This window comes from Apteryx mantelli, chromosome Z, assembly GCF_036417845.1.
Source record: "Apteryx mantelli isolate bAptMan1 chromosome Z, bAptMan1.hap1, whole genome shotgun sequence".
Taxonomy (NCBI): Eukaryota; Metazoa; Chordata; class Aves; order Apterygiformes; family Apterygidae; genus Apteryx; species Apteryx mantelli.
Window position 1 is genome coordinate 77771733 of NC_090020.1, and position 26829 is coordinate 77798561.

Consider the following 26829-nt stretch of genomic DNA (forward strand, 5'->3'; position numbering starts at 1 on the left):
CGCCTGCTGGGAGCCCGCGAATGGTGTCTCGCAACGTGCAGCAGCTGGAGGCGGCGTGGCAGGCGGGCAGCGTGAGTGAACGTGGCGCTGGAGCCTGGTGCCCAAGGAAGAGGGGAGAGCAGAGAAGGTGGCGGGAGGGCGAGGAGAGGCTGCTTGGGAGGGGAATGGAGAGCCTGGGTGGGCGTGTAGGGCTGGAGTCGGGCAAGGCAAAGGAGAGCTGGAGCTGGAAGGAGGAGGGTTTCTGCAAGTGCCTGGGTGGGCACCGGCAGGCTAAGGAGAGTGTGGGCGCGTGTCCGCCTGGGTCTGGGAAGGTAGCGAGAAGGGATTGGGAAGAGGCTGAGGTACTGGGAGCCTGTTGTGTGCCAGTTGTTGTTGGTAAGGCTTGTCCTCAGGCCTCGCGGGTGCGCGAGGCTGTGTGGGAGTGAAGGTGTGCCCACGGGTAGGGGAAGGAAGAGGCAGGGGTCCGTTAAGGCCCTTGGGTGTGCGGGAGTGCCTGTGAGCAGCTGGGATGCGCCCGTGGGTGCTGAAGGAGGCGTTTGATGTCTTTGGGAGGCCGCTGTGTCTCACTGTTGCAAGGTGCTGGCCATGGGGGGAGGTTGCTGCTGAGTGGCAAAAAGCAGGCGTCTCCGCCGTGTTGGAGAAGGGCGAGAGGGAGGATGGAGGGAAGTGGAGGCCGGTGAGGCTGCGGCCAGTTGCTGGGCTGTTTCCGGAGGCGGTTTGTGTGGGCAGGTATTTCTGAAGAGCTGAGCGCTGTGGAGGTGAGGGGGCAGAGGCAGGCTGCGTTTTCCGAGGGCGGATGCTGCGTGACCGGGGCGATAGCTTGGTAGGAGGAGGTGAGTGGTGGTGTTGAGCAGGGTAGAGCAGCGGATGTAGTATACTGTGGTTTTCGGAAGGCCTTTGACAGAGCCTTGCCTATTTTCCCTGCTGCCCCATTGGCGAGATGTGCGCTGCGCAGGTGGAGGAGAAGGCGGGTGTGACGCGAAGGGGAATGCTGCTCTGGGAAGCGCTGTGGTCAGTGGTGCGGCGTCCTGTCGGCAGCCAGTAACTCGTGGGGTGCCTGGCATCTGGGCGGGTGGTGGCGCCAGAGCTGTTGGATGTGTGTGTTGCCGCCCAGGGCGATGGGATGGCTGCGCTCTGAGGAGGGCTGTGGTGGCCAGTGACCCGGCGGAGTGGAGCGATCAATGCGCTGGAGGGCAGGGCTGCTGCTGAGCGGGGGGACCTGGAGAGGCGTGAGAAGTAAATGGTGTGGCGGGAAGCTGCTGAAGTCGAAGAAGGGCCAGTGGGAGCGAGGCCTTGCGCGTGGGATGGCCTAAGCCGCTGTCCCCGTAGAGGAGGTGTCCCAGCGTCATCTGGACACGGAGGCGAGCACCCCAATGTCGTGCGAGCTGTTTGGAGGCGGGAGTTGGCCAAGGTGACGCCTGGCGGCGGCTTCCCCCTGAAATGATGGTGCTATGATTGTGTGAGGCCGGTGACAGCCAAGTTCTTACAAAAGGTCTTTATTTGCCTCGAATAAATAGAAGAATAAATAGAGCAACACAATAATCAGAATAAATAGAATAAGTTAAATAAATAGGTGGGGTGGTTTTGTGGGGCGTGAGGGTCTGGGTAAGTTGCTGGCATCAGCTGTTTCCCTTGGTGGAGGGGAGTCGGCAGCGGAGAGGACGAGATGCGTTGGCGGGCCCGAAGTAGTGGGTGGCTCGTGTTGGCCCTGGGTGTGTGCACGGGGGGGCTCGGTGTTCGCCATCGGTGGGTGCCTCTGTGGGAGCAGGGGTGGGCGTGGGGTGCGCGGGGTGCCGAAGCGTGGCCGTGCGTGGTCACGGTGCTGCTGGGCTCCGTGCGGTGGTGGTGGTGGAGGCGGGATGGTGTGGGTGTTGTGGGGGCAGGCGAGGAGGGTGCTGTGGGAGTGACCGTCCCTGGGTGAGGGGTGTGTGTTGGGTGCGATGTGTGTGGGTGCGTGGTTGTGGTGAGGAGGGGTTGTGGCTAATCTGCCATGGTGCGGGTGAGGTTGTGGATGCGCTGGAAGCAGGTGTGAGCTTCGAGGCGGACGTTGTCCCAGGCACAGGGGCTGTGGTTGTGCGTGCGGAGGAAGTCCTGGATGCGCCGGAAGTACGTAGTGATGCTGAGCCAGGGGTTGTGTGGCCCTTGGCTTTTGGAATCCGTGCCGGTGCCAGGGAGGCATCGCTGGAGGTGCTGGATTTGGCTGTGGAGCTGGTTGAGGAGCTGTTGGTGTGCTTGGCTGTCCCAGTGCGCGGGGATGTTTTCGTTGCTGAGAGTGGCGAAGAGGTGCCGGAGGATGCGGAGGATGGCGTCGGTGGCTTGTCGTGGGGCCTGGATTGCCAGGAGGGTTTTGGGGAAGGGGAAAGGTGCGTCGTGTTGGTCGCAGGGCTGAGGCGGGCTGGGTGCCATGGCGTGGAGGAGCTGGAGGCTGTCCCAGTTGAAGGTGCTCTGTCGGGTGCGAAGGTTGGCGCAGCTGAGGGCGGCGCTGAGAGCGGGCAGGAGGAGCAGGAGCACCGGAGCGCCGTGCCACAGGCAGGGGTGTCGTGTTGCGGGCGCAGCCATGGTGGTGTGTTCAGTTGTCCGGTGGTGCCGTGCAGGAGGCTTGTGAGCCTTGGTCGTCGTTGGCGAGTGCTGTGCTTGAGACTGTGCTGTGTGTCTGGCTTTATGTGGTGCGGCATGTTTCCATTTGCCATTTCTATTTGTGAAGAATTTCCTGGTCTCGTTTTCAGTTTTGTTTGTAGGTTTGGTGGCTTTTGCAGTGTTAGTGGAAGTGTGCTTGCGTGGCTTGCTGTGCGTTGGAGGGCTGCAGTGGTGCTTCTGTGGTGCTGTGATTGGTGTTTTGGGGGCGGCCCAGTTTGGGGAGGCTGGCTGTTGTCTTGTGTTTCCCTTTCGCCTTGCAGTTGTGGTCTTTGTGTGTTTGAATTTCCCAACTCGCCAACTTTCTTGATGTAATGTTGCCGTATTGGTTGTGTTGCTTTTGCTTTCAGGGTGCCTGTTGTTTTTGTTTTGCTGTTAGTGTCTCGGTGCTCTTCATGCTCTGCAAGTGTTGCCGCGTGCTGTATTTTGGGAGAAGGTTGGGGAGGTGTGCGTTGCGGCCTGGTGCAGAGGGCAGGTTGCATTGGAGGAGGTGTCTCATGGCCTCGTGCAGCTGAGCTTTGTGTGTGTGCCTGGATGAAAGTCCCACAGTTTCTGTTCTCCTTTTTAGTGTTTGAGTCCCACGATGGTTGGTGTGTGTGTGTTTCTGGGCAGGTGTTTCTGAAGAGCTGAGCGCTGTGGAGGTGAGGGGGCAGAGGCAGGCTGCATTTTCCGAGGGCAGATGCTGCGTGACTGGGGCGATAGCTTGGTAGGAGGAGGTGAGTGGTGGTGTTGAGCAGGGTGGGGTGTGTGTGTGTGTGTGTGTGTTGTGCTGCTTGGGGAAGCCTTTGTGGTGTTCCCGCTTGTGCCTTTGCCTTGTGGTGGTGTGCCTGTGTCCGTGTGAGCGGAGTGTGGCTCTGTCTTCTGTGCCTGCTTGCCTGCGGTGTCTGTCACAGAATCGCTGAGGTTGGAAGGGACCTCTGGAGATCATCTAGGCCAACCGCCCTGCTCAAGCAGGGTCACCTAGAGCACATTGCACAGGATTGCATCCAGGTGGGTTTTGAATATCTCCAGAGAAGGAGACTCCACCACCTCTCTGGGCAACCTGTTCCAGTGCTCTGTCACCCTCACAGTGAAGAAGTTTTTCCTCATGTTCAGATGGAAGCATCTGTGTTTCAGTTTGTGCCCGTTGCCTCGCGTCCTGTCGCTGGGCACCACTGAAAAGAGTCTGGCTCCATCCTCTTGACACCCTCCCTTCAGATACTTGTACACATTGATAAGATCTCCTCTCAGCCTTCTCTTCTCCAGGCTAAACAGGCCCAGCTCTCTCAGTCTTTCCTCACAAGAGAGATGCTCCAATCCCCTAATCATCTTTGTAGCCCTTCGCTGGACTTGCTCCAGTAGGGCCACGTCCCTCTTGTACTGGGGAGCCCAGAACTGGACGCAGTACTCCAGATGTGGCCTCACCAGGGCTGAGTAGAGGGGGAGAATCACCTCCCTCGACCTGCTGGCAACACTCTTCCTGATGCAGCCCAGGATACCATTGGCCTTCTTGGCCACAAGGGAACATTGCTGCCTCATGCTTAGCTTGGTGTCCACCAGCACTCCCAGGTCCTTCTCTGCAGAGCTGCTCTCCAGCAGGTCAGCCCCCAACCTGTACTGGTGCATGGGGTTATTCCTCCCCAGGTGCAGGACCCTGCACTTGCCTTTGTTGAACTTCATGAGGTTCCTCTCCGCCCAGCTCTGCAGCCTGTCCAGGTCTCTCTGAATGGCAGCACAGCCCTCTGGTGTATCGGCCACTCCTCCCAGTTTTGTATCATCAGCAAACTTGCTGAGGGTGCACTCTGTGCCTTTCTCCAGGTCGTTGATGAAGAAGTTGAACAAGACTGGACCCAGTCCTGACCCCTGGGGGACACCGCTAGCTACAGTCCTCCAACTAGAGTCTGCGCCGCTGATCACAACCCTCTGAGCTCTGCCATTCAGCCAGTTCTCAATCCACCTCACTGTCCACTCATCCAGCCCACACTTCCTGAGCTTGTCTATGGGGATGTTATGGGAGACAGTGTCAAAAGCCTTGCTGAAGTCAAGGGAGACAACATCCACTGCTCTCCCCTCATCTACCCAGGCAGTCATTCCATCAGAGAAGGCTATCAGATTGGTTAGGCATGATTTCCCCTTGGTGAATCCATGCTGACGACTCCTGATCACCTTCTTGTCCTCCACATGCTTGGAGATGGCCTCCAGGATGAGCTGCTCCATCACCTTTCCAGGGATGGAGGTGAGGCTGACTGGGCTGTAGTTGCCTGGGTCCTCCTTCTTGCCCTTTTTGAAGACTGGGGTGACATTGGCTTTCTTGCAGTCTTCAGGCACCTCTCCTGTTCTCCATGTCCTTTCAAAGATGATGGAGAGTGGCTTAGCAATGACATCCGCCAGCTCCCTCAGCACTCGTGGGTGCATCCCATCAGGGCGCATGGATTTGTGGGTGTCAAGTTTGCTTAAATGATCTCTAACGCACTCCTCCTCCACCAAGGGAAAGTCTTCCTTTCTCCAGACTTTCTCTCTTGTCTCCAGGGTCTGGGGTTCCTGAGGGCTGGCCTGAGCAGTAAAGACTGAAGCAAAGAAGGCATTCAGTAACTCTGCCTTCTCTGCATCCTTTGTCACCAGGGCACTCACCCCATTTCGCAAAGGGCCCACATTTTCCCTAGTCTTCCTCTTGCTACTGATGTATTTGAAGAAGCCCTTCTTGCTGTCCTTGACATCTCTCGCCAGATTGAATTCCAAACGGGCCTTAGCCTTCCTTGTCACATCCCTGCATGCTCTGACAACGTTCCTATATTCCTCCCAAGTGGCCTGTGCCCCTTTCCACTTTCTGTAGACTTCCTTCTTCTGGTTGAGTTTTGCCAGGAGCTCCTTGCTCATGCATGCAGGTCTCCTACCTCCTTTGCTTGACTTCCTACTCATAGGGATGCACCGCTCTTGAGCCTGGAGGAGGTGATGTTTGAATATTAACCAGCTCTCTTGAACGCCCCTTCCTTCTAGGGCCCTAACCCATGGGATTCCTCTGAGTAGGTCCCTGAAGAGGCCAAAGTTTGCTCTCCTGAAGTCTAGGGTTGCGATCCTACTTAGTGCCCTGCTGCCTCCTCGCAGGATCCTGAACTCCACCGTCTCATGGTCACTGCAGCCAAGGCTGCCCCCGACCTTCACATCTTCCACCAGTCCTTCTTTGTTTGTTAGTACGAGGTCCAGCAGCACACCTCTCCTTGTTGGCTCCTCCACCACCTGTGTCAAGAAGTTGTCACCAATGCTCTGCAGGAACCTGCGGGACTGTTTATGCCTAGCTGTGTTGTCTTTCCAGCAGGTAATCAGGGTGGTTGAAGTCCCCCATGAGAACCAGGGCCTGGGATCGTGAGGCTACTTCCAGCTGTCTGTAGAAGGCCTCATTGACTTCCTCTTCCTGATCAGGTGGCCTGTAGTAAACACCCACAACAGTGTCACCCATGCTAGCCTGCCCTTTAATCCTTACCCATAAGCTCTCGACTGTCGAGAGCCCTAAACTGCCCCTTGGTCGGGATGGCCGTATCGTTCTGTTGGGAAGAGGCCTGGGGAGGTGTGTCGTGTGTTGCAGCGCGGACGTCGAAGGAGGGTTGCTTGGAGGTGGTGGTTGGTGTGTGAGATCTTTGTGCGGCCTGGTGTTGAGAAGGGCGAAGGCAGGAGGGAGAGGGCACAGCGCCTATGGGTGCCGCATTTGAGTGCGCAGGTGTGGTTGTGGGAACGCACTGGTCCCTGTTTGCAGGGGTAGTGCGGAGTCCGTGCAGAGATGCAGAGGTGTGAGCTGGCTGGGGTCCCGGCGAGGTGGTTGGGCAGGTTGTTGGATTGGAGAAGTGTAGCGGAGGGCAAGAGGCCGTGAAGCCAGGATAGCGTGGTCCGGGCTGGAGGCGGGGTTGTGCTGTGTGTGACGGAGAGTCTTGAACGCGGGGAGGTCTGGAGTGGGACAGGTGGCGAAGCAGGCAGGAGTTTGTGGGGTGAGGCTGAGAGGAGAGATGAGGAGAGGCGGTGGTGGAGTAGGTGCGTGCTGCAGGCGTACTGCTGGCGAGTGAGGGGCAGATGCCGCCTTGCTCTGGGAGGAGGAGAGAGCCGGTGAGTGAGAGGTGCTGGTGGTCCCGGTTGACTTGCAGCACACGAGTGGGTGCTGGAAGGGCAATAGGGGTGGGTGCCAGGTGTCCTGGGGGTTGCTGGCACGTGTCGAAGAGTATCTGGTCCTGGCGGTGACTGTTGAAGCCCCGTGGTGAGCTGGTGTGTTGGAGTCGCTAGTGAGGCGGAAGGAAGAGGTGTTGGCTGGTGCAGCGGGGCGGGGAAGTGCCCTGGTGTGGTGCGGGGGCCGCGGAGAGCTGTCTAATCTTCCCGGAGCGCCTGCTGGGAGCCCGCGAATGGTGTCTCGCAACGTGCAGCAGCTGGAGGCGGCGTGGCAGGCGGGCAGCGTGAGTGAACGTGGCGCTGGAGCCTGGTGCCCAAGGAAGAGGGGAGAGCAGAGAAGGTGGCGGGAGGGCGAGGAGAGGCTGCTTGGGAGGGGAATGGAGAGCCTGGGTGGGCGTGTAGGGCTGGAGTCGGGCAAGGCAAAGGAGAGCTGGAGCTGGAAGGAGGAGGGTTTCTGCAAGTGCCTGGGTGGGCACCGGCAGGCTAAGGAGAGTGTGGGCGCGTGTCCGCCTGGGTCTGGGAAGGTAGCGAGAAGGGATTGGGAAGAGGCTGAGGTACTGGGAGCCTGTTGTGTGCCAGTTGTTGTTGGTAAGGCTTGTCCTCAGGCCTCGCGGGTGCGCGAGGCTGTGTGGGAGTGAAGGTGTGCCCACGGGTAGGGGAAGGAAGAGGCAGGGGTCCGTTAAGGCCCTTGGGTGTGCGGGAGTGCCTGTGAGCAGCTGGGATGCGCCCGTGGGTGCTGAAGGAGGCGTTTGATGTCTTTGGGAGGCCGCTGTGTCTCACTGTTGCAAGGTGCTGGCCATGGGGGGAGGTTGCTGCTGAGTGGCAAAAAGCAGGCGTCTCCGCCGTGTTGGAGAAGGGCGAGAGGGAGGATGGAGGGAAGTGGAGGCCGGTGAGGCTGCGGCCAGTTGCTGGGCTGTTTCCGGAGGCGGTTTGTGTGGGCAGGTATTTCTGAAGAGCTGAGCGCTGTGGAGGTGAGGGGGCAGAGGCAGGCTGCGTTTTCCGAGGGCGGATGCTGCGTGACCGGGGCGATAGCTTGGTAGGAGGAGGTGAGTGGTGGTGTTGAGCAGGGTAGAGCAGCGGATGTAGTATACTGTGGTTTTCGGAAGGCCTTTGACAGAGCCTTGCCTATTTTCCCTGCTGCCCCATTGGCGAGATGTGCGCTGCGCAGGTGGAGGAGAAGGCGGGTGTGACGCGAAGGGGAATGCTGCTCTGGGAAGCGCTGTGGTCAGTGGTGCGGCGTCCTGTCGGCAGCCAGTAACTCGTGGGGTGCCTGGCATCTGGGCGGGTGGTGGCGCCAGAGCTGTTGGATGTGTGTGTTGCCGCCCAGGGCGATGGGATGGCTGCGCTCTGAGGAGGGCTGTGGTGGCCAGTGACCCGGCGGAGTGGAGCGATCAATGCGCTGGAGGGCAGGGCTGCTGCTGAGCGGGGGGACCTGGAGAGGCGTGAGAAGTAAATGGTGTGGCGGGAAGCTGCTGAAGTCGAAGAAGGGCCAGTGCGAGCGAGGCCTTGCGCGTGGGATGGCCTAAGCCGCTGTCCCCGTAGAGGAGGTGTCCCAGCGTCATCTGGACACGGAGGCGAGCACCCCAATGTCGTGCGAGCTGTTTGGAGGCGGGAGTTGGCCAAGGTGACGCCTGGCGGCGGCTTCCCCCTGAAATGATGGTGCTATGATTGTGTGAGGCCGGTGACAGCCAAGTTCTTACAAAAGGTCTTTATTTGCCTCGAATAAATAGAAGAATAAATAGAGCAACACAATAATCAGAATAAATAGAATAAGTTAAATAAATAGGTGGGGTGGTTTTGTGGGGCGTGAGGGTCTGGGTAGGTTGCTGGCATCAGCTGTTTCCCTTGGTGGAGGGGAGTCGGCAGCGGAGAGGATGAGATGCGTTGGCGGGCCCGAAGTAGTGGGTGGCTCGTGTTGGCCCTGGGTGTGTGCACAGGGGCTCGGTGTTCGCCATCGGTGGGTGCCTCTGTGGGAGCAGGGGTGGGCGTGGGGTGCGCGGGGTGCCGAAGCGTGGCCGTGCGTGGTCACGGTGCTGCTGGGCTCCGTGCGGTGGTGGTGGTGGAGGCGGGATGGTGTGGGTGTTGTGGGGGCAGGCGAGGAGGGTGCTGTGGGAGTGACCGTCCCTGGGTGAGGGGTGTGTGTTGGGTGCGATGTGTGTGGGTGCGTGGTTGTGGTGAGGAGGGGTTGTGGCTAATCTGCCATGGTGCGGGTGAGGTTGTGGATGCGCTGGAAGCAGGTGTGAGCTTCGAGGCGGACGTTGTCCCAGGCACAGGGGCTGTGGTTGTGCGTGCGGAGGAAGTCCTGGATGCGCTGGAAGTACGTAGTGATGCTGAGCCAGGGGTTGCGTGGCCCTTGGCTTTTGGAATCCGTGCCGGTGCCAGGGAGGCATCGCTGGAGGTGCTGGATTTGGCTGTGGAGCTGGTTGAGGAGCTGTTGGTGTGCTTGGCTGTCCCAGTGCGCGGGGGTGTTTTCGTTGCTGAGAGTGGCGAAGAGGTGCCGGAGGATGCGGAGGATGGCGTCGGTGGCTTGTCGTGGGGCCTGGATTGCCAGGAGGGTTTTGGGGAAGGGGAAAGGTGCGTCGTGTTGGTCGCAGGGCTGAGGCGGGCTGGGTGCCATGGCGTGGAGGAGCTGGAGGCTGTCCCAGTTGAAGGTGCTCTGTCGGGTGCGAAGGTTGGCGCAGCTGAGGGCGGCGCTGAGAGCGGGCAGGAGGAGCAGGAGCACCGGAGCGCCGTGCCACAGGCAGGGGTGTCGTGTTGCGGGCGCAGCCATGGTGGTGTGTTCAGTTGTCCGGTGGTGCCGTGCAGGAGGCTTGTGAGCCTTGGTCGTCATTGGCGAGTGCTGTGCTTGAGACTGTGCTGTGTGTCTGGCTTTATGTGGTGCGGCATGTTTCCATTTGCCATTTCTATTTGTGAAGAATTTCCTGGTCTCGTTTTCAGTTTTGTTTGTAGGTTTGGTGGCTTTTGCAGTGTTAGTGGAAGTGTGCTTGCGTGGCTTGCTGTGCGTTGGAGGGCTGCAGTGGTGCTTCTGTGGTGCTGTGATTGGTGTTTTGGGGGCGGCCCAGTTTGGGGAGGCTGGCTGTTGTCTTGTGTTTCCCTTTCGCCTTGCAGTTGTGGTCTTGTGGCTGCTTTGTGGTTTTGAATTTCCCAACTCGCCAACTTTCTTGATGTAATGTTGCCGTATTGGTTGTGTTGCTTTTGCTTTCAGGGTGCCTGTTGTTTTTGTTTTGCTGTTAGTGTCTCGGTGCTCTTCATGCTCTGCAAGTGTTGCCGCGTGCTGTATTTTGGGAGAAGGTTGGGGAGGTGTGCGTTGCGGCCCGGTGCAGAGGGCAGGTTGCACTGGAGGAGGTGTCTCATGGCTTTGTGCAGTTGAGCTGTGAGTATCTGCACAGATGGAGATATCCACAACCTTCCCAATTGCTATTCCGGTGTTATTTCACCTTTATTGTAAAAATAATAATAGTTTTTTTTCTTTCTCTTGTTTTTGACTTTCCCATGCTCTGACTTGCACCCTTAACTCTCATGCTGTCCATTTTCATGTCTGAGAAGAGTCTGGCTTAGTCTTCTGTATGTGCTTGCATGAGGTGGCTGAAGAGAGCAGTAAGGTCGCGCCTGCCCAGGCTTGCGGGTGATTTTTGGTTAGAAGGGACATGACGAGGTATCCAGTGTGACCTGGAGCTTGATTGTGCTTCAGAGGGGTCTTGCTATGTACCCGAATGTATTTGGTGCCATGTGTTTCCTTTCCTTGCTTTGCGTCTGCGTGCGATATCCCATTTTGCATTTGTACTTAGCAATTTCCTTGTAGTGCTGGTGAGGTGGTGGAAGAGCATCCCTGTGTTGGCGCTGCCGCTGCGCAGGGAGCACGGTGTCCTTGCCCGCTGCTGTGTTTGACATGTGGGGGGAGGCCAGAGCAGGCTTAACTTTGGGGTTGTCCTGCCCTGGCTTAGTTGCGGGGGGAGGGGGAAAGCAGCTAGGGCAGAGGTTTTTGGGGTGGTGGCACTGGTGTTTGGAGGGCGATGGAGGAGCTGGTGCGTGGGCAGCACTGTTAGCGTAGGACGCTGTCGTTGTGCTGATCTGTGCTTGCTGGGTTGGAGAGGCCCTCATTGCACGCTAGGGCAATGGTGTTTGGGGGATGTTGCTTTTTGCTTGCTGAGGATGTGCTGGGATGAAGAAAGACCGCACTAACGTGATCTGTGCTGCGAGGCAGGTCCGCGGTTGGCCCCGTAGTTGCTGGTGTGTGAGCTCCGGCCTGCCCGGGAGAGGCCTGGACAGGCCACGATGATTGTAGCTGTCCAGGAACTGTTGGGTGCTCTGCTACTGTTTTGTCTGGCATTTTGGGGTTTGCTTGGGGGAGTACTGGAGTACTGCATCCAGTTCTGGGCTCCCCAGTACAAGAGGGATGTGGCGCTACTGGAGCAAGTCCAGCGAAGGGCTACAAAGAGGATTAGGGGACTGGAGCATCTCTCTTGTGAGGAAAGACTGAGAGAGCTGGGCCTGTTTAGCCTGGAGAAGAGAAGGCTGAGAGGAGATCTCATTGACGTGTACAAGTATCTGAAGGGAGGGTGTCAAGAGGATGGAGCCAGACTCTTTTCAGTGGTGCCCAGCGACAGGACGCGAGGCAACGGGCACAAACTGAAACACAGACAGTTGCATCTGAACATGAGGAAAAACTTCTTCACTGTGAGGGTGACAGAGCACTGGAGCAGGTTGCCCAGAGAGGTTGTGGAGTTGTCTCCTCTGGAGATATTCAAAACCCGCCTGGACGTGATGCTGTGCAACGTGCTCTAGGTGACGCTGCTTGAGCCAGAGGGGTTGGACTAGGTGATCTCCAGAGATCCGTTCCAACCTCAACCATTCTGTGATTCTGTGATTCTGGGGGAATTGGCAGCATCAGGGTGCCGCTCCTTGTCTAAACCACTGCAGGCTTTGATGGGTGCCCTCCTTGCTGTCCCCAAGAGGTTTGTTTGTGATGAAGTGGTTGTTTTGGGGAGTGGTATGTAACTGGGTGTGGGTCTGGCGCCTTGTGTGTGGGAGAGGGTTGGGAAGGGAGCGGGAGTGTGTTGGGAGGTGAGGAGAGCTTGGGGCAGGCTGTGTTGAGGTTGAGAGTTGTGGAGGCCCCAGGGTGGTTCTTGGGAAGGGGCAGCAGCAGTGAAGGAGAGGAGGCTGCTGGCAGCACAGCCTTGAGCTGTGGCCTGTGTTGAGTGGTGTGCCCGAGACACGTGGGTAGGGTGGGCTTGAGGCATGAGAGCCGTGTGCCTCGGCAGGCACAGATTGGTTTGTGTTGTGATCCCTGTTGCGGGGCAGGCGTCGCATTGACGGTGTGGGTGCAGGCCCCCGTGAGTGTCTGGCTTCAGTGGGAGAGACCTGTGGGCTTGGTGGGACACGGTTGCATGTAGGGCTGAGGGTGAGGTTCCCAGCCGTCTCCCTGGCTTGTAATAGTGGGCTGGCAACTGTTTTGCAGGGGGTGCAGTAAGGATCGGGGTCTCGTCTTTGATCTGAACAGCCATGCCCCTTGGTGTGTTCCCCTGCCTGCCTCTTGAAGGCTCGCCTTTGCTTCGCCTCCCTGCTTGGTGCCCAGGTCTTGCTGTAGGGTTGTGCGCAACGGGTTTTGGGGGCCTGCGCTCATGCCAGCCCAGGCAGGTGGAGCGGGCTGTTGGTCAGGGAGAGCGGCCTGCATAGAGTGGGCTGCAGGAGGGAGGATCACTCCTGCCTGCATTTGTGGGTCTTGCCTTTTCCCACATAATTTATTCATGATGACCACCTTTTATTTTTACAAAAGGTCTTTATTTCCAAAGAGTGAGTGAGTGAATAAATAAATAAATAAATAAATAAAAATGCATAATAAATAGTCATCGGCATGTGAGAGTCTTTGGCAGTTGCCATTGGGACCTTCCTCTCCATTAGAGGAGGTTGCCTTCCAGAAGGAATGTAGAACGCCATGGGTAATAAATACTGCCCCTTTTCGCATAGCTTCCCTGCTGTGCCTTGATCTGAAACATGTCTGTCTATTCCTCTAGCTTCCTTTGCGCAGAAGTTGTGGCCATGGGGAGCGCAGGGTGGTGTGGGTGTGCGGGCTGTGCCGCAGCCTGGCCCCCGCATGGTTGTGGTGCTGCTGGGTTCAGTGCTGTCATGCCTGTTTGCCAGGTGGCATGGGGCCACGTCTGGAAGAGGGCTGAGTGGTGCTGATAAATCCGAGTCCTTGCTGTAGATGCCTCCTGTGGCTTGGTGGCTTCTGGCTTTCACTGGGGACAGTCTTTGGACGAGGATGGGTTTGGAGGGAGGGAGCTGACTGGCTTTCCATTCTCTGGGTAAGCTTGTCGATGTGTTGGAAGCAAGTCTGAACTTCGAGGCAGACATTTTCCCAGGCACAGGGGCTGTGGTTGTGCGTGCGGAGGAAGTCCTGGATGCGCCGGAAGTACGTGATGATGCTGAGCCAGGGGTTGCGTGGCCCTTGGCTTTTGGAATCCGTGCCGGTGCCAGGGAGGCATCGTTGGAGGTGCTGGATTTGGCTGTGGAGCTGGTTGAGGAGCTGTTGGTGTGCTTGGCTGTCCCAGTGCGCGGGGGTGTTTTCGTTGCTGAGAGTGGCGAAGAGGTGCCGGAGGATGCGGAGGATGGCGTTGGTGGCTTGTCGTGGGGCCTGGATTGCCAGGAGGGTTTTGGGGAAGGGGAAAGGTGCGTCGTGGTCGCAGGGCTGAGGCAGGCTGGGTGCCATGGCGTGGAGGAGCTGGAGGCTGTCCCAGTTGAAGGTGCTCTGTCGGGTGCGAAGGTTGGCGCAGCTGAGGGCGGCGCTGAGAGCGGGCAGGAGGAGCAGGAGCACCGGAGCGCCGTGCCACAGGCAGGGGTGTCGTGTTGCGGGCGCAGCCATGGTGGTGTGTTCAGTTGTCCGGTGGTGCCGTGCAGGAGGCTTGTGAGCCTTGGTCGTCGTTGGCGAGTGCTGTGCTTCAGGCTGTGCTGTGTGTCTGGCTTTATGTGGTGCGGCATGTTTCCCTTCATCATCTTTCTAGATTCAGAGAATTTCCCTGTTTCCATTTTCATTTTTGCTTTCTATTTGGTGTTTCTTTTTCATTGTGGTTTCTGTTGCACTTGAAGTGTATCCATGCAGTGTCCACTCTACAGAGGAGGAAGAGCATTGTCCTTTCTCAGTGCTGTGGTCTGGGTGCTGGAAGAAGACCCTCTTGGGGAAGCCTGGCTTTTGTTGTCTTGTGTTTGGTGTCAGATGTGAAAGTGCCTGAGGCAGAAGCTTTTGGGGCAGCTGTGTTCGGGATTTGTTTAGGCATTTTCCTTTGCTCTGTGTTGTAACCGGTCTTTCCTGTTTTAACGGATTTGCACTCAAATTTTCTCATGGTGTGTGTGTGTATGGTTGAGGGTAGGGATATGGGGTATTGATGAAGCAAATACTACTTTTCCCCCACCTGAGGGGTGGGGGGGAATAGTTGGATTTCTTAGATTCTGTTCTCACACAGATTTGGTTAAACTTTGTCCACTTTGTATAGGAAAAACAAACTAGTGTGTCACTTCCAAATAATATCCACCAGGTCCTGTTCAGATCTCTTCTCCAAATCTGCTTTTGCAATTTTTTTCCTCCGAAGGAGAAGAGAACACTATTTTGTTCTGATAAGATTTTTGGTAGAGAATTTGGCTGTGTTTTGTGAAAAGTGATTCATCCTGGAGGTGATAAGCTGCCATTGTTAAGGGTGGTTATAAGAGCCCTTGCTGCCAGGGGGATCCCTCCTGCCGAGCCCATCCCGGAGCACCCACGACCCGGGGGTCTCCCCATCCCAGGCTGACGGATGCGGCTGCTGCTTTCCTGGTTGCAGGTTCAGCCAGGAGTGAGGCTGAATGTATCCCCTGGGGGATGTACATGCAACTCGGACGTGGCCAGCTGCACAGACGGGTGCAGACACAGTGCTGGGCACCATGATCTGCAGCCCAGCTTCTACTGCTGGCGTCGAGACCCTCACTCCATGCGCTCTGGCTCCCGGCAGCCAGACCCGGCACCTGGGGCTTTCTGGTCCCACTCCTGTGGTGGCGCTGGGGACCTCCCTCACCCCTGCTGCTGCCACTGCAGAAATGGGGCTGCCAGCACTGGGGTTTTACTCCAGGTGCTGGCCCCAAACTCTCACTTGGGTCTCTCTGGGTACTGTCCCCTGGACCTGACAGCACCTGGGTGCAGGGTGGGGAGTGAGATTACATGGAAAGATGGATAAGAATGGGTTTCATTTTTTTATTTTTTATTTATTTATATTTATTATTCTTTCATTTTTATTTATTTATTTATTTATTAAAAAAGGCAGGTGGCGGTGACCAGGCACAGGGCTTGGTCAGACAGGCGTGCTGACCGGCAGCTACCTGCATGTGCCCAGCCACTTTTATACCCCCTCCTCTCTATTACCTCCTCCTTGTTCTTCTCCCATATTCTTCTCCCAAATATCCCTTATTAAGTTTTGCATAATCCCACAGGCCCCCATGAACAACCCCAAATCCTCATATCTGTTGTCTTAACAAAGTCCAGCTCTCCAATGCTATGCCTGTACTTCTCCTAATGGCCTGTTAGAAGGCTGAGAGGAGATCTTATCAACGTGTACAAGTATCTGAAGGGAGGGTGTCGAGAGGATGGGACCAGACTCTTTTCAGTGGTGCCGAGCGACAGGACGCGAGGCAACGGGCACAAACTGAAACACAGATGCTTCCATCTGAACATGAGGAAAAACTTCTTCACTGTGAGGGTGACAGAGCACTGGAACAGGTTGCCCAGTGAGGTTGTGGAGTCTCCTTCTCTGGAGATATTCAAAACCCACCTGGATGCGATCCTGTGCAATGTGCTCTAGGTGACCCTGCTTGAGCAGGGCGGTTGGACTAGATGATCTCCAGAGGTCCCTTCCAACCTCAGCGATTCTGTGATTCTGTGATTCTGTAATCAGTGACCAGAGACTTCTACTCCTTGTCACTGTTTCTGTTATCCCTTGTCAGTCAGGTCTGTGCCTCTGTGTGTTTTGTTAAACACTTCCCTGTTGATTTATAATCCCTTTTGCACTGAAAGGTCTTGATCAGATAACCTGAAGGAAGCAGATGCTCTCATGTTCCCCATAGCTGTACAGCCATATCATGGAATTGCCAGGTGAGGTAGATGGGAAGGAAAGGATGATGGAAAGTGACCCTGTGCCAGGTTACAGAAAATGTCTGCAATACTAAGTCTGTGCCAGATTATTTCCTGTTTGGTAATGGAGGATTATGTGTAGGAAACAAGACAGTGATATGTAAAAATACCAGTGAGGTGGAAGGTGCTGTTAACTCAGAGAGAAAAAGCATTTGAAGTGTCAGGGAATTTGCAGAGATACGTGTGAAGAACAATATTTTTCCAGCATTGGAAAATGTGTGGAAATGGGTATATTAGTTGTTAAAGCATTAACTCTTGATGGATTAGAAATGGTGAGGGGTCAGTGATGAACGTTAGGAGGAAAACAGCTTGGGAGAGTACCAGCTCCACATGTGGGCTGTTTTTTTGGTGAAGGCGAGAGCTTTTCCATACACTCAGAGAGGGAAGCACAAACTTTTTTTTTCTTTTTTTTTCTGTTTTTTTTCTTTCCCCCTCCAGATTGAAGATGAAATGTTGGCTTGTTTTTGCTGCCATGTCCTGTCATCTTAGAGTGTAGGCTTTCTAGGGCAAGGACTGTCTTATATTTCCATAGAATACCTAGAACAGTGATCTAAGGGCTCCTGTAACATAGTATAAACAAATTTTCAATCATCAGCTGGTAACTCTTTTCTGTAGTTTCCTTTAAGTTCATACTGTTTCTCTAGCTCATATTTTTACTTTTTGAAAAGAGAGCATGTTACAAGACTAAACCCTTTAGGCTAATCTACATTTCATTTATGGTTCTGGTCTGAACTCAAGTCTTCGGCCCAGTGAACCTGATGATCTGCTGCTGTTCTAGGCACAGTCTCACTGGAAGATGACAACTCAAAGCTGAGGGTTGGAAAGGAAAAACAAAAAACTTTTAGTTGTTGCCTTTGAGCTGAGGTAGATGCTTGGCCAGGAGCGTGTCTCCTCTATGCATTCTAGCTGAAGCCACTCTGGCTTTTCGGCTGTGAAGAGGAAGGAGTATTCACAGCCATGGAGACCATGAGGTGTTGAGAAGCTGCTCAGTTGACAGTGGCCACCTCTTGGTCTGAGCTTGTGTGCAAAAGAGGATTTGTTCCTGCTCGTCAGGCTCTAAACATCCTTTCCCCTAGATGCATCAGCAGATTAAGCTTGGTCCTGGGTCATAAATTTACTATTAAATGATGACATATTTGTAGTTGATGTTTAAAGTGTCCCTAAGGTAGGGTTTTTTTGAAGTTGGGGATCCAGCTCTGCCCTAAGCTATAAGGTCAGCTTCTGCCCAAGCCTCCTTTATTTCTTGCTTTTTAAATTTTTTATGCATATAACTCATAAGAACTGTCTGACTCTGTTATGATTTTGACTATCAATAAATGATGTTGTCTCTCTCTAAGGATTACTATGGAATTACATTCCCTGCTCCTGCAACCTTAACAGGCAGAGATGGGAGCCTTGCTAACAACCCGTACTCAGGTGAGTGCCATTTTTAGAAGAGGGTGATAACTTAGATGTAGGTCATCATGCCGCTGCTGAAAGAGCAATCATTTTTCTCTTCTACGAGCAGTTTAACCCACCGACCCAAACTAGTCAAACAAAACTGAACATCTGTCTTTCAACACTGACATTGATTTTTCTCTATGGTTTTGGTCAGTAATTTGTACGTGACTCCTTCTGGGATAAAGTTGGATAATCTTTGAGAAGAAGTGCAAAATTATTAAAAATGTAAATGACAGTATCATCTAGTGCCTATGTACAGATTATTCCATAGCTTGCTTTTTTTTAAAGAAATTTAACTAGCTTTCTAGCTTTCTTTCCTTTTTTGTCCCTAGAATAGACCCTTTCAGACCTTCAGCAGCAGCTCCCCTTACTTTGTTGTTGCTGTTTTAGCACTTCTATATTTCCATCAGGAGCTGAGTCTAGCAGGTTCTCCCCACTCTCTCCCCGAGTCTCATGGACTAAATTTCCAAAGGCATGTGTGGTCTAAGAACCCCTTCCTCATCTCAGCCCATGTTCTTCAATTATCAACTTGCACAGATGACATTAATTCCATCCAGGATTTTCAGCTTGTGTTTTTCTCCTGCTGATATCTGATTACAACTTAAAATTGTAGCCATAGGTGGTTTTGTTCCTATAATGCAGTATTAAAATTTGTCATACTTATTGGCAGCTAACAAAAGGAATACTGGGTAGAAATGAGACAGATGTGATACATGTCACCTCCCTAAAAAGAGTGAATATGCTACTTTGTAGGCTGCCAAAAAAAGCAAGTGTGTTGGAGTTTTCTGCTTGGTTACTCACCTCTCTTAGGAGGCTGCTTTTGGGTTAATAACCAAATTTCCCTTCCTACTTCTTCAATAAGGTGGCCCACGATGCAAGCCTTGCTTTCCTGGCCTCCAGCTACTGTCTCCAGACCTTTGGTGGTGTGAGGAATCGGACATCTAATTACTCATGCTTGACAAATAAACAGACATTGACAAAAATATGCCCGTCGTTGCCTGTAAATCCTAACTTGCTCTCGGCCCATGAAGCTTAACTAATCGGGTTAACCTTTAGGAGAGCCATGCTTTAACCCAGCAACCATTTGCTCTTTGGCTATTTACCATGCTTATGCTTTTAGCATGTTTTATTGCAATGGTCTAACAGTGATGAATCTTCTCAGACTGTGAGAGAGAGGTAAGTATTGTTACCTCCACTTTATCAATGGATTAACCATGCTACAGAGTTCTCTGCCAAGAACAAGCAATGTCCCTTGTGGCTGTCAGGAATAGAGACCAGGAGAGCTCTTCCCATGAAAATCTATAGCCTTTCAAGTATAGGACACAATCTCTTTTGTAGTTGTTTACTTGTATTCAGAGGATCCTCTTGGAGTGGCTTTTATAGCTTTTCTGATCAGTTATTTCTTTTGCAGGTGATGTAACAAAGTTTGGTCGTGGGGATTCTGCCTCCCCTGCTCCTGCTACCACGCTAGCCCAGCCACAGCAGAACCAGACGCAGACCCACCATACGACTCAGCAGCCCTTCCTCAACCCTACCCTGCCCCCAGGGTACAGCTATACTGGGTTACCTTATTATGCTGGTGTGCCAGGCGTACCCAGTGCATTCCAGTATGGGCCAACCATGTTTGTAAGTATGACAGCCGAAACCATAATCCTCTCTTCATGCCTCTCTGGTTTTGCTCTGTCCAGCCCTGACCACCTAAATCTTCCCCATTCTGCAAGGGATTTCCAATGAAGCTGTTGTGCAAGCCTGAGAAAGAGTCACAGTCCCTTCCCCAAGAAAAGAGGAAATCTAAAAGGCTAGAATTCATGGACTCCTACACAGGCTACTATATATAATAGACAGCTACAGCTCATTGACTCATATAGTGTTCCTGAAACCCCGTAGCAGCCTTTGGAGGGTCAAAGAGAGACCCAAAGCTGAGTCAGTTTGCTGAGAGCGCCTAGTAAATCCTTTGGAGGAAGGAGGAGACCCCTCTAAGCCATAGAGCAGCACTGGGAAATCCTTTGGAGGAAGAAGGTTATTTGGAAAGAGGTGATGCTCAAGGCAGAAGGGTAGATGAGTCTATTTTAGGGCCTTGTAGGATTGTGTTTTGTGAAACTGCCTCAGGCAGGACCTTCCAGGTTGCTGTTTTGTTTGATTCTGGATGGTGAGCACTGTGGATAATCCTTTTTTGGTTTGTGGGTAAGAACTTGCTGCTTACTGTTGATTTTATACATGTATAAAAGAAATGCACAACCTGTTCTGAGACGTGGTTGTGATCAAAGCAAAGGCCGTGTGGTGCAGAACAGGGGCGGCTCTAGCAAGAAAGCCTGAGGCTTGCACAAAGCCGCTACAGGAAGTTACGGCTGGAAGGGAGAATGCCACCTCCTATGTGCAGCATGGTCTATCCCAGAGCTGCTCCAATTTTTACATTTCCCATGTGAGGTGCCTTCCCCACTAGATGGCAGAGGGAGCTTGCTTTTCATGTGCTATTTCCCAGTTAAGAATGCCTTTTGTTCCCCTCCTTTGTCCAGGTACCTCCAGCATCCGCTAAGCAGCATGGAGTCAATCTGAACACTGCTTCGACTCCTTTCCAGCAAGCGAGTGGCTATGGACAGCATGGTTATGGAGCAGGTATGCTTCTCTCCGTGCTGTTCACTTGAGCACCCACAGAGCTGCTTGCACACTGTAACACGTTGTCTTGTACACACCGGCAGGCTATGATGACTTAACGCAGGGAACGGCAGCTGGAGATTACAGCAAAGGAGGCTACAGTGGGTCATCTCAAGCACAAAACAAATCTGCTGGCACTGGACCTGGGAAAGGTAACACATGAGACTTGAGGGTATTCTGAGTGGGATTAAGTAGGGCAAACTCCCAGTATTGCCAGTGCTGTGCAGTCAACACAGCAGCCAGCTCTAAACAGGGTCAAAATCCAAGCTGTTTCTCCATCTCCCGTATACAAAATGCTTTTTTAATGTCCGAAATGTTCCTTCTAAACCTAATGGCTGAACTTCGCATAAGGATTTGTGTGGCTGACATGCAGCTTTGTTCACAGTTACACATGGGAGAAATGGTGAACTGTTTCCTCTGCCAAAGTTTGGGTTTGGTGAATAACAGTGGTCCTGCAGCAGTGCCATGTCACTGAACCCTGAGCAGTTGGATACTGCTACTGAAATGGTCCTCTGCCAAATGATGACTGGATTTTGAGTTCGTTATTGGGCACTTGAGTTAGCTGTGTCTTAGGAGTGAGCAGGGCAGTTCACACATCTCTAAGCTGTTGTTTCAGCTGCTGTCTGTACACTCCATAACTCATTGCATTGTTTCATGCCTGGAAGTGTTTTCTTTGTAACTGTAAAGGCTAAAGAGTTTATACAGCTTATATGAAAGCTTTATTCTGCACATGCTGGTTAGACCTGAGAAATGTATAGTGAACTGCTTAGCACTAACTAGTTCATCCCTGGGCTTAAGCAAATACCAAGCATTTGCTGTGCATTTGAAACACCAGCTGCACTGGACAGTACTTAAGTCTTCAACCAAGAGCTGCTCAAACTGTGCCCTGCAAAGAGGAGCATTCTTCTAGGAAAGGTACAATTTAGAGCAGTACAGACCCACCAAATCCAGTCCTCTGATTCATTAGCCAAAGGAACTACTGCTTTTATTCTGATCTAAGTGAAATGATTAGAGCTAGTCTTTATAAGACCAGGAGTGAGTGACCAGCTTGAGAGTTGCCTTGCTGGTAAGTGATTGTTTCTGAGCGTATTGTGGCACCAGCTAATCCAGGTGGAAGCCAGCCTGAATCTGAGGTATAATTTAATCCTCTAGGGGTGGAGGAGCATTGCAGACCTCACCCTTCTGCATGACGTGAAAGTACAACAGCACAAATGTGTGGCAGATGCTGAGTCTCATTGCTCAATGCGCTACTGGAAAGGTCTTGAATGCTGTAATAGAGCCAAATGTGTTTCTAATCCTAGGGGAAAGCTGGCTTTTCTTGAGCTGAATGAGTGTTCTGTGCAGCCAGCTGCTGCCCAGTGAAGTGCATTTGAATCCAAGCTGTAATCTGTGTGTAGTGGACATGGATGATTTATCCTAGTGGGCTGGTTCCTGCTTTGCACTGGAGTGAGGAATTGAGCCATTTTCTCTGTTCCTGTGTGGGGTGCTGTAGGTCTGAGAGCACGGAAAACCCAGCAGTTGCAGCCCAGTAGAACATGTGGTGCAGTGGCCAAGGATGAAGGTGCATCCACCGAGGCCTCCGGAGGTGCCAGGAGCAAAGCAAGCACAGGGTTCGAGTTGGGTGGCGTTTGGCTTTCTCATTGTCAGTGGCTTTTTGTTTTCCAGGTGTTTCTGTGACCTCAAGTAACACAGGTGTGCCTGATATCAGTGGCTCAGTCTATAACAAGACTCAGGTGAGGAACGCTGGACCCTCCTCCCCCCAGCCTGAGGCCAGGCCGATGGCTCCCTGCTCACTGGCAACTCAGCAAGACTTCCCCTGTGGCAGATAGGGGCAATTCCCAGGCCTGTTCATCCTGCGGGCAGCAGACTTTGGCATTTTTTACACTTGCTCCATTTGGTTTTAGGGAGAAGTCTCACCCTCCATCCCACCACTCTTTCCACATCAACTCATGATGGAAGCTGCTAGCGTGGACACAGAGCTTTCTGTGCTATCGTCCCATGTGTGCTGTGTCCTGGGTGCAAATCAAATGTGATGGCAGCAGCAGAATAGCCCCCAGAGCAGCTGAGTTAAGAGGCCATTTGCTTTTCTCCAGAAAGACCAAGTAATAATGCCCACCACCGATACCTGTGGGTCTATACGATGGGTACCAAAACGAGCCTGCTCTGCCTGTGGCAGTCTTGTGGTTACTGGCCGTGCGTGTAGCTTCCCGGAGAAGGCAGAGAGCGCTTTGACAAGCTGTGGTGTGCAGTGGGGTTACATCCGACTGCTGTTTTCCTCCACTTTGGAGGACAGATTCTTTGCACCCTTTGTAGTGGGAATCGAGCCCCGTGTGGTATCTGGCTGTGATCCATGCCTGTGGGTAGGATACCACCTCTCAGATACACTGCTTAGCACCAGGTGTGAAGCTTTGGTCAGCGGGAACAAAGTTCTTGCTGGAAATTTTTCTTGTGTTCTTGTTGGGCAGCCAGGACTAGGTCAAGTAATTCCAGCCTGAGCCCCCACAATGTGCGAAGGACTGATTTCAGGCGACTGTATCCTCCCATGTCCCACTAAGTAAAAAGAGGTCAGGGAAAAAAGGAACACAGTAGCCATGGAAATGAAATAAAAGAATTTAAAAAAAAAAGAAAAAAAAAAAAGGTTGCAGGCATTAGAGCAGCAAAAAGGGTGAGAACAGGATCTGAAACTGATCTGCTAAAGTGCTCGCAGGTATTCGATCCGACTTGGCTTGCTCACAGGGTTGATGAAAGGTTCAAGTGATCTGTGTTCAGGCCACTCTTGTTCTTGTTTGGTCACCGTGGGGCTGCTAACACAAGTCTCTAATGACCTCCCCATTGCCTCCCGTGCAGACGTTTGACAAGCAGGGATTCCACGCTGGCACACCGCCTCCTTTCAGCCTGCCATCTGCTCTCGGATCTACTGGGCCCCTGAACCCTGGTGCTGCCCCAGGTTATGCTCCAGCCCCTTTTCTCCATATCCTGCCTGCACATCAGCAGCCTCATTCCCAGATGCTGCATCACCATCTTCAGCAAGATGGGCAGGTGAGTCGGCACCTTCCGCCCTTACAAAGTGCCTGAATGCAGATTGCTCCTACCCACCTCCAAGTCTGCTTTTTTTGGCTTTGCTCGTTGGGAAAGTGCCTCGATAATGATTGCAGACTACATGCCGTGCACCAGCTCGGGGGTATGTGGGAGGGGTGAGCCCTGCTGTGAGGAGGCTGTTCTGGCTTGGGGCACAGAATGGAGACAGGCGGTGAGGTGTGAAGCTGAGGAGGCCACTGCCATTCCCTGGCCAGGGCAGGGAGAACAGGGATTCGAACACTTGCACTGTATTCTGGAAAAAAACAAATGACCCCGTGCAAATTGCATGTCAGCTCCTATTTCTGATTTGGTTTCACTAACCATTGCATTTCCCTTCCTCTCTATAAATGCTCCCTGAAAAACATAGCGTTCTGCTTTAGAGTCCAGAAATAGGAAATGACTTTATCTCTCTGAACGTTTGACATCTTTGGCTGGCATGTCGTCTTCATTCACCTTGAGAAAGCTCTTTGCCAGTCCCCAGCCCTACTGTTCTCCTTCCTTGTGTTCCTGTGCCTCTGACAGCATTTTACAGTACAGGCTGTTACACAGAGAAACTGTCTTCTGAAAGAGAGGGATTTTTTTTTTTTTTCTCTGAAAACAGCGTGGTTACCACCCAAGCCTCTGTCATCTCCACAGCATTACCACTCTGGAGGTCGGCTATCTCCCTCCGCAGTAAAGGTCCATCTAGGAATTTCTAGCCCAGAGCAGGGGCTCCGCGGTGGTTGTAGGCTCCTGTGGGCCCTTTCTCGCAGTGGGCAGCCCCTCTCACTAGCCCTTGCACCTTCTTCCCTGTGCTGGGGGATGGCTGCCTCCTTTTCCACGACTGACTGGTGCTGCCTGACGTGTCCCAGACAGTGGGGATGGGATGATGCTTCCCTGTTGTCCCGTGTGGTGTCTTTGTGGCCGTTTGTCTTGGACTGTGAGACCTGGAGTTGTTGAGGAAAAGCAGAAATCGCCCCATGGAGCTTAGGTGTTTTTGAAGGTGTCAGGGCTGCTTCAGAGTCCCTGGTGGAGGCAGATCTTCTGCTGGTGATGCACTGAATGCAGCGTGTTCCTGGGAGCGCTGATATTACGGGTCCTGCGACGTGGTGGCAGCTGATATGAATGTTTATGTCCTTTTTAATTTCTAGGGTGGATCTGGCCAGCGCAATCAACCCAGCACCATGCAGCAAAAGTCTCAGGCTACCAAAACCGCCTATGGCACTTCTCCATACTGGACAAACTAAATCCGAAACCGGGGAGGGGGGAGAGAATGAAAGGAGAGGAGGAGGAGGAGGAGGAAAAAAAAAAAAAAAAAAAGGAAAGAAAAGCCGAAGCCCATTCCTGGAACTATTAGGAGAAGAAGTAACTGCTCAGCCAAACGTCTGTGCGGGGAGAACTGCAGCCAGCCAGCCATCCTCTGTGTGACTCGCCCGCTTCCTCTTTGAGTTGCTGTTGTATGTAATATATTTATGTATGTATTTGTAAATGTAATAGAGCCTAAATGTGGTTTTCTGCATCTTGCAGCCTGTTTTATTTTCTTTGTAGGGAAACTAATTATTCATTTCCCATCTGCACCAGGGCATCTTTCCTTGTTTTTTAAGCTCTATGGGCTTTATAACTCTGTCAAAGACAAACTGCGCCATTTTTATTGGAGCTGGAGCCCATTTATTTAATGCAGTTCTAAATTCAGGCAAATAAGAAGGCCTGGCCCCCCCCCAAAAAGAAGAATCAAGATGTGTCCTGTTGGTTTGATTTCTGCCTCCATCCCCTAATATAGCTATTACTCTAAAAAAAAAAAAAAAGAAAAAAAAGAAAAAAAAAAGTGTTTTGTGGGCCTTCCCCTTTCTTTTGTCTCCCCCCTCCCTCCTGCTGTGGAAGATGAATTCTCATGGGCAGTTTGGTCACTGTGGCCCTGAGCTGCAGCCTCACCTTTTTATTTTTCAATTTTTAAATAAAAAGACAGGGTTTTTTTGTTTGTTTGTTTCTCTAGCAAGAGACTTTGGATGGCTCAGTGTGTCCTGGAACCTCCTTTGCATCATTAGAGGCAAAAACTATGTAGCGGTTTCTTAAATAAAAGTATAAGCTGTGTCTTGTACCTCTTTTTGCCCTGAGCCACCCTGCCCAGGATAGCCAGCGCTACTGGATGGAAACTTCACCTGTCCCTCCCCACTTTTTTTAAAACAAAGACTATGGAGGCATCTCCTGGTCCTTCTTGTCCTGCACCAGTGCGGTGAATGTTTTAGGAGTTTCATTTCTTTTTAGCCCTTACTCCACCTAATAAAGATCTGAGCGTATCACTGGTGTTTGTCTGCATTTTCAAAGGCTCCAGGAGCAGTTTTGCTTTTACAGCCTGTCCCGTTCCTGCTCCTGGCATGAAAGCAGTAAAGCTCTGCCGCTCCCTCCGGGGAGGGTAAAATCAGTAGTTGGGCCTTCAAGGGACAGGGAATAAAGTGACAAAGGTGAGTGCGCTTCGGTGCTGAGGCTTGGTGCCCCTGCGCTGGGTGGCGTTCAGCACATCCCCCAGCACAGCTGTGTGCGGAGGGGATGGGTCCTGCCATGCTGGGCTGGGCTGGGAGGGTCAACCTGACTCCTGCTGTGAGCAGCAGGTATCTGCCTAACATTGCCTCTGTCACTGCAGTGTGTCCTAGCCCCTGCAAGAGCAGCCAGGACAGTCGAGGAGGGAGCACACCAGCAGCACAAACCACCCTTGCCTTGTTGCTGAGGCAGAGCTGCTGCCAAGTGCGAGCACCAAGAGGAAGGTCAGTAGTGAGGACACAGGCAAACCTGAATTTGGCCAAGCAGAGCACAGGTGAGGAGCTGCTTGGAGCAGAGCCCAGCACTGACCCTGCTGGCAGGCCCAGAGCAGCTGGGGAAGCCTCCTTCAGCACTGACCTTATGATGCTGTCCTTGCCTAGCAGCTCTGGTCCCACGGGGCTTACAGCAATGACACCTAGTTTACTTGCACTCGGAGCTGCTGTCCTACAGGAGGAGCTTTCGTAACTGCCCCTGTTGAAGTGGTATGCTTTGACTTCCCGGATGCAGGGCTTTCTCATGGGCCCCAGCTGCAAAACCTGCCCTCAGCATTAGCTGTGAAAGGACAGTGCTTGAAGCACCACATAACTACAGGACTTCCAAGCCTGAAATCAGCTGCTCCAGGTGGAAGACATGGGCAGTGCTGAACGCTGTAGCATCCTCTTCCACAACACCCACCAAAGCAAGTGCAACTCACGGACTGCTGTGGGCTGCACCTCGTGTTCCCAAATGCACTGGGGCTGCCCTGACAGCTACCTCCAGGCAGCAGCACCTTTTATTCAAGCAGAAAGTGACTGCTCACCACCACTGCATGTCAGGTAACACAAGGTCTTGGAGCCAAGCATGCAGTGTTATGGAGCACCCCTCCACCCTGCTCTGGTCCCTTCCACTACAGGCCAGACTCAACAGGATGTTTTCCATTTTCCATTCTCCTTACCCTGTCTGCTACAGCAGGTTTCTTTTGCAGCAGTTTCCTCTCTGTGCCTGCTGCTCCTGGAAGCACTGAGCATGTTTTCATGTTAGAGCCGATGCTTCAGAGCAGCACTCAGCAACATAAAAAAAGGGATGAATGCTTGCACAGACAGTGCTAACCAGAAAGTGGACTAGTTTGTGCAGTTTATCCTGTCTTTACCCCTACACTTCATGCTGGATGAAGAAAAAAAAAAAACAAACAAACCCTACTGGTGCAAGCTAAGTATCTATCTGGGCACCAGAGTGCTGCA

The 26829-nt window shown here is 52.9% G+C and overlaps 4 protein-coding genes across 5 annotated transcripts in view; 1 reads left to right on the top strand and 3 right to left on the bottom strand.

Annotated features, from left to right (window-relative positions):
• Positions 1–24401, top strand: part of UBAP2 (ubiquitin associated protein 2) — a 116443-nt gene extending 92042 nt beyond the window's left edge. For both annotated transcript variants that reach the window (XM_067316731.1, XM_067316732.1), the window contains exons 22-28: positions 17257–17335; positions 18771–18985; positions 19876–19975; positions 20059–20166; positions 21680–21747; positions 22862–23053; positions 24223–24401. In XM_067316731.1, the coding sequence (XP_067172832.1) occupies positions 17257–17335; positions 18771–18985; positions 19876–19975; positions 20059–20166; positions 21680–21747; positions 22862–23053; positions 24223–24318 (858 nt within the window). In that variant the 3' untranslated portion in view covers positions 24319–24401. The remainder of the gene's footprint in view (positions 1–17256; positions 17336–18770; positions 18986–19875; positions 19976–20058; positions 20167–21679; positions 21748–22861; positions 23054–24222) is intronic.
• Positions 1871–3558, bottom strand: LOC136995457 (interferon-like). Its single transcript, XM_067316733.1, has one exon. The coding sequence runs from the start codon at positions 2557–2559 to the stop codon at positions 1981–1983; it is 579 nt and encodes a 192-aa protein (XP_067172834.1). The 5' UTR covers positions 2560–3558; the 3' UTR covers positions 1871–1980.
• On the bottom strand, positions 8847–9564 carry LOC136995287 (interferon-like). The gene has a single exon (XM_067315440.1). It carries the CDS (start codon positions 9533–9535, stop codon positions 8957–8959), a length of 579 nt encoding a protein of 192 aa, XP_067171541.1. The 5' UTR covers positions 9536–9564; the 3' UTR covers positions 8847–8956.
• On the bottom strand, positions 12550–14000 carry LOC136995286 (interferon-like). Its single transcript, XM_067315439.1, has one exon. It carries the CDS (start codon positions 13625–13627, stop codon positions 12890–12892), a length of 738 nt encoding a protein of 245 aa, XP_067171540.1. The 5' UTR covers positions 13628–14000; the 3' UTR covers positions 12550–12889.
• Positions 24402–26829: the final 2428 nt, after the last annotated feature.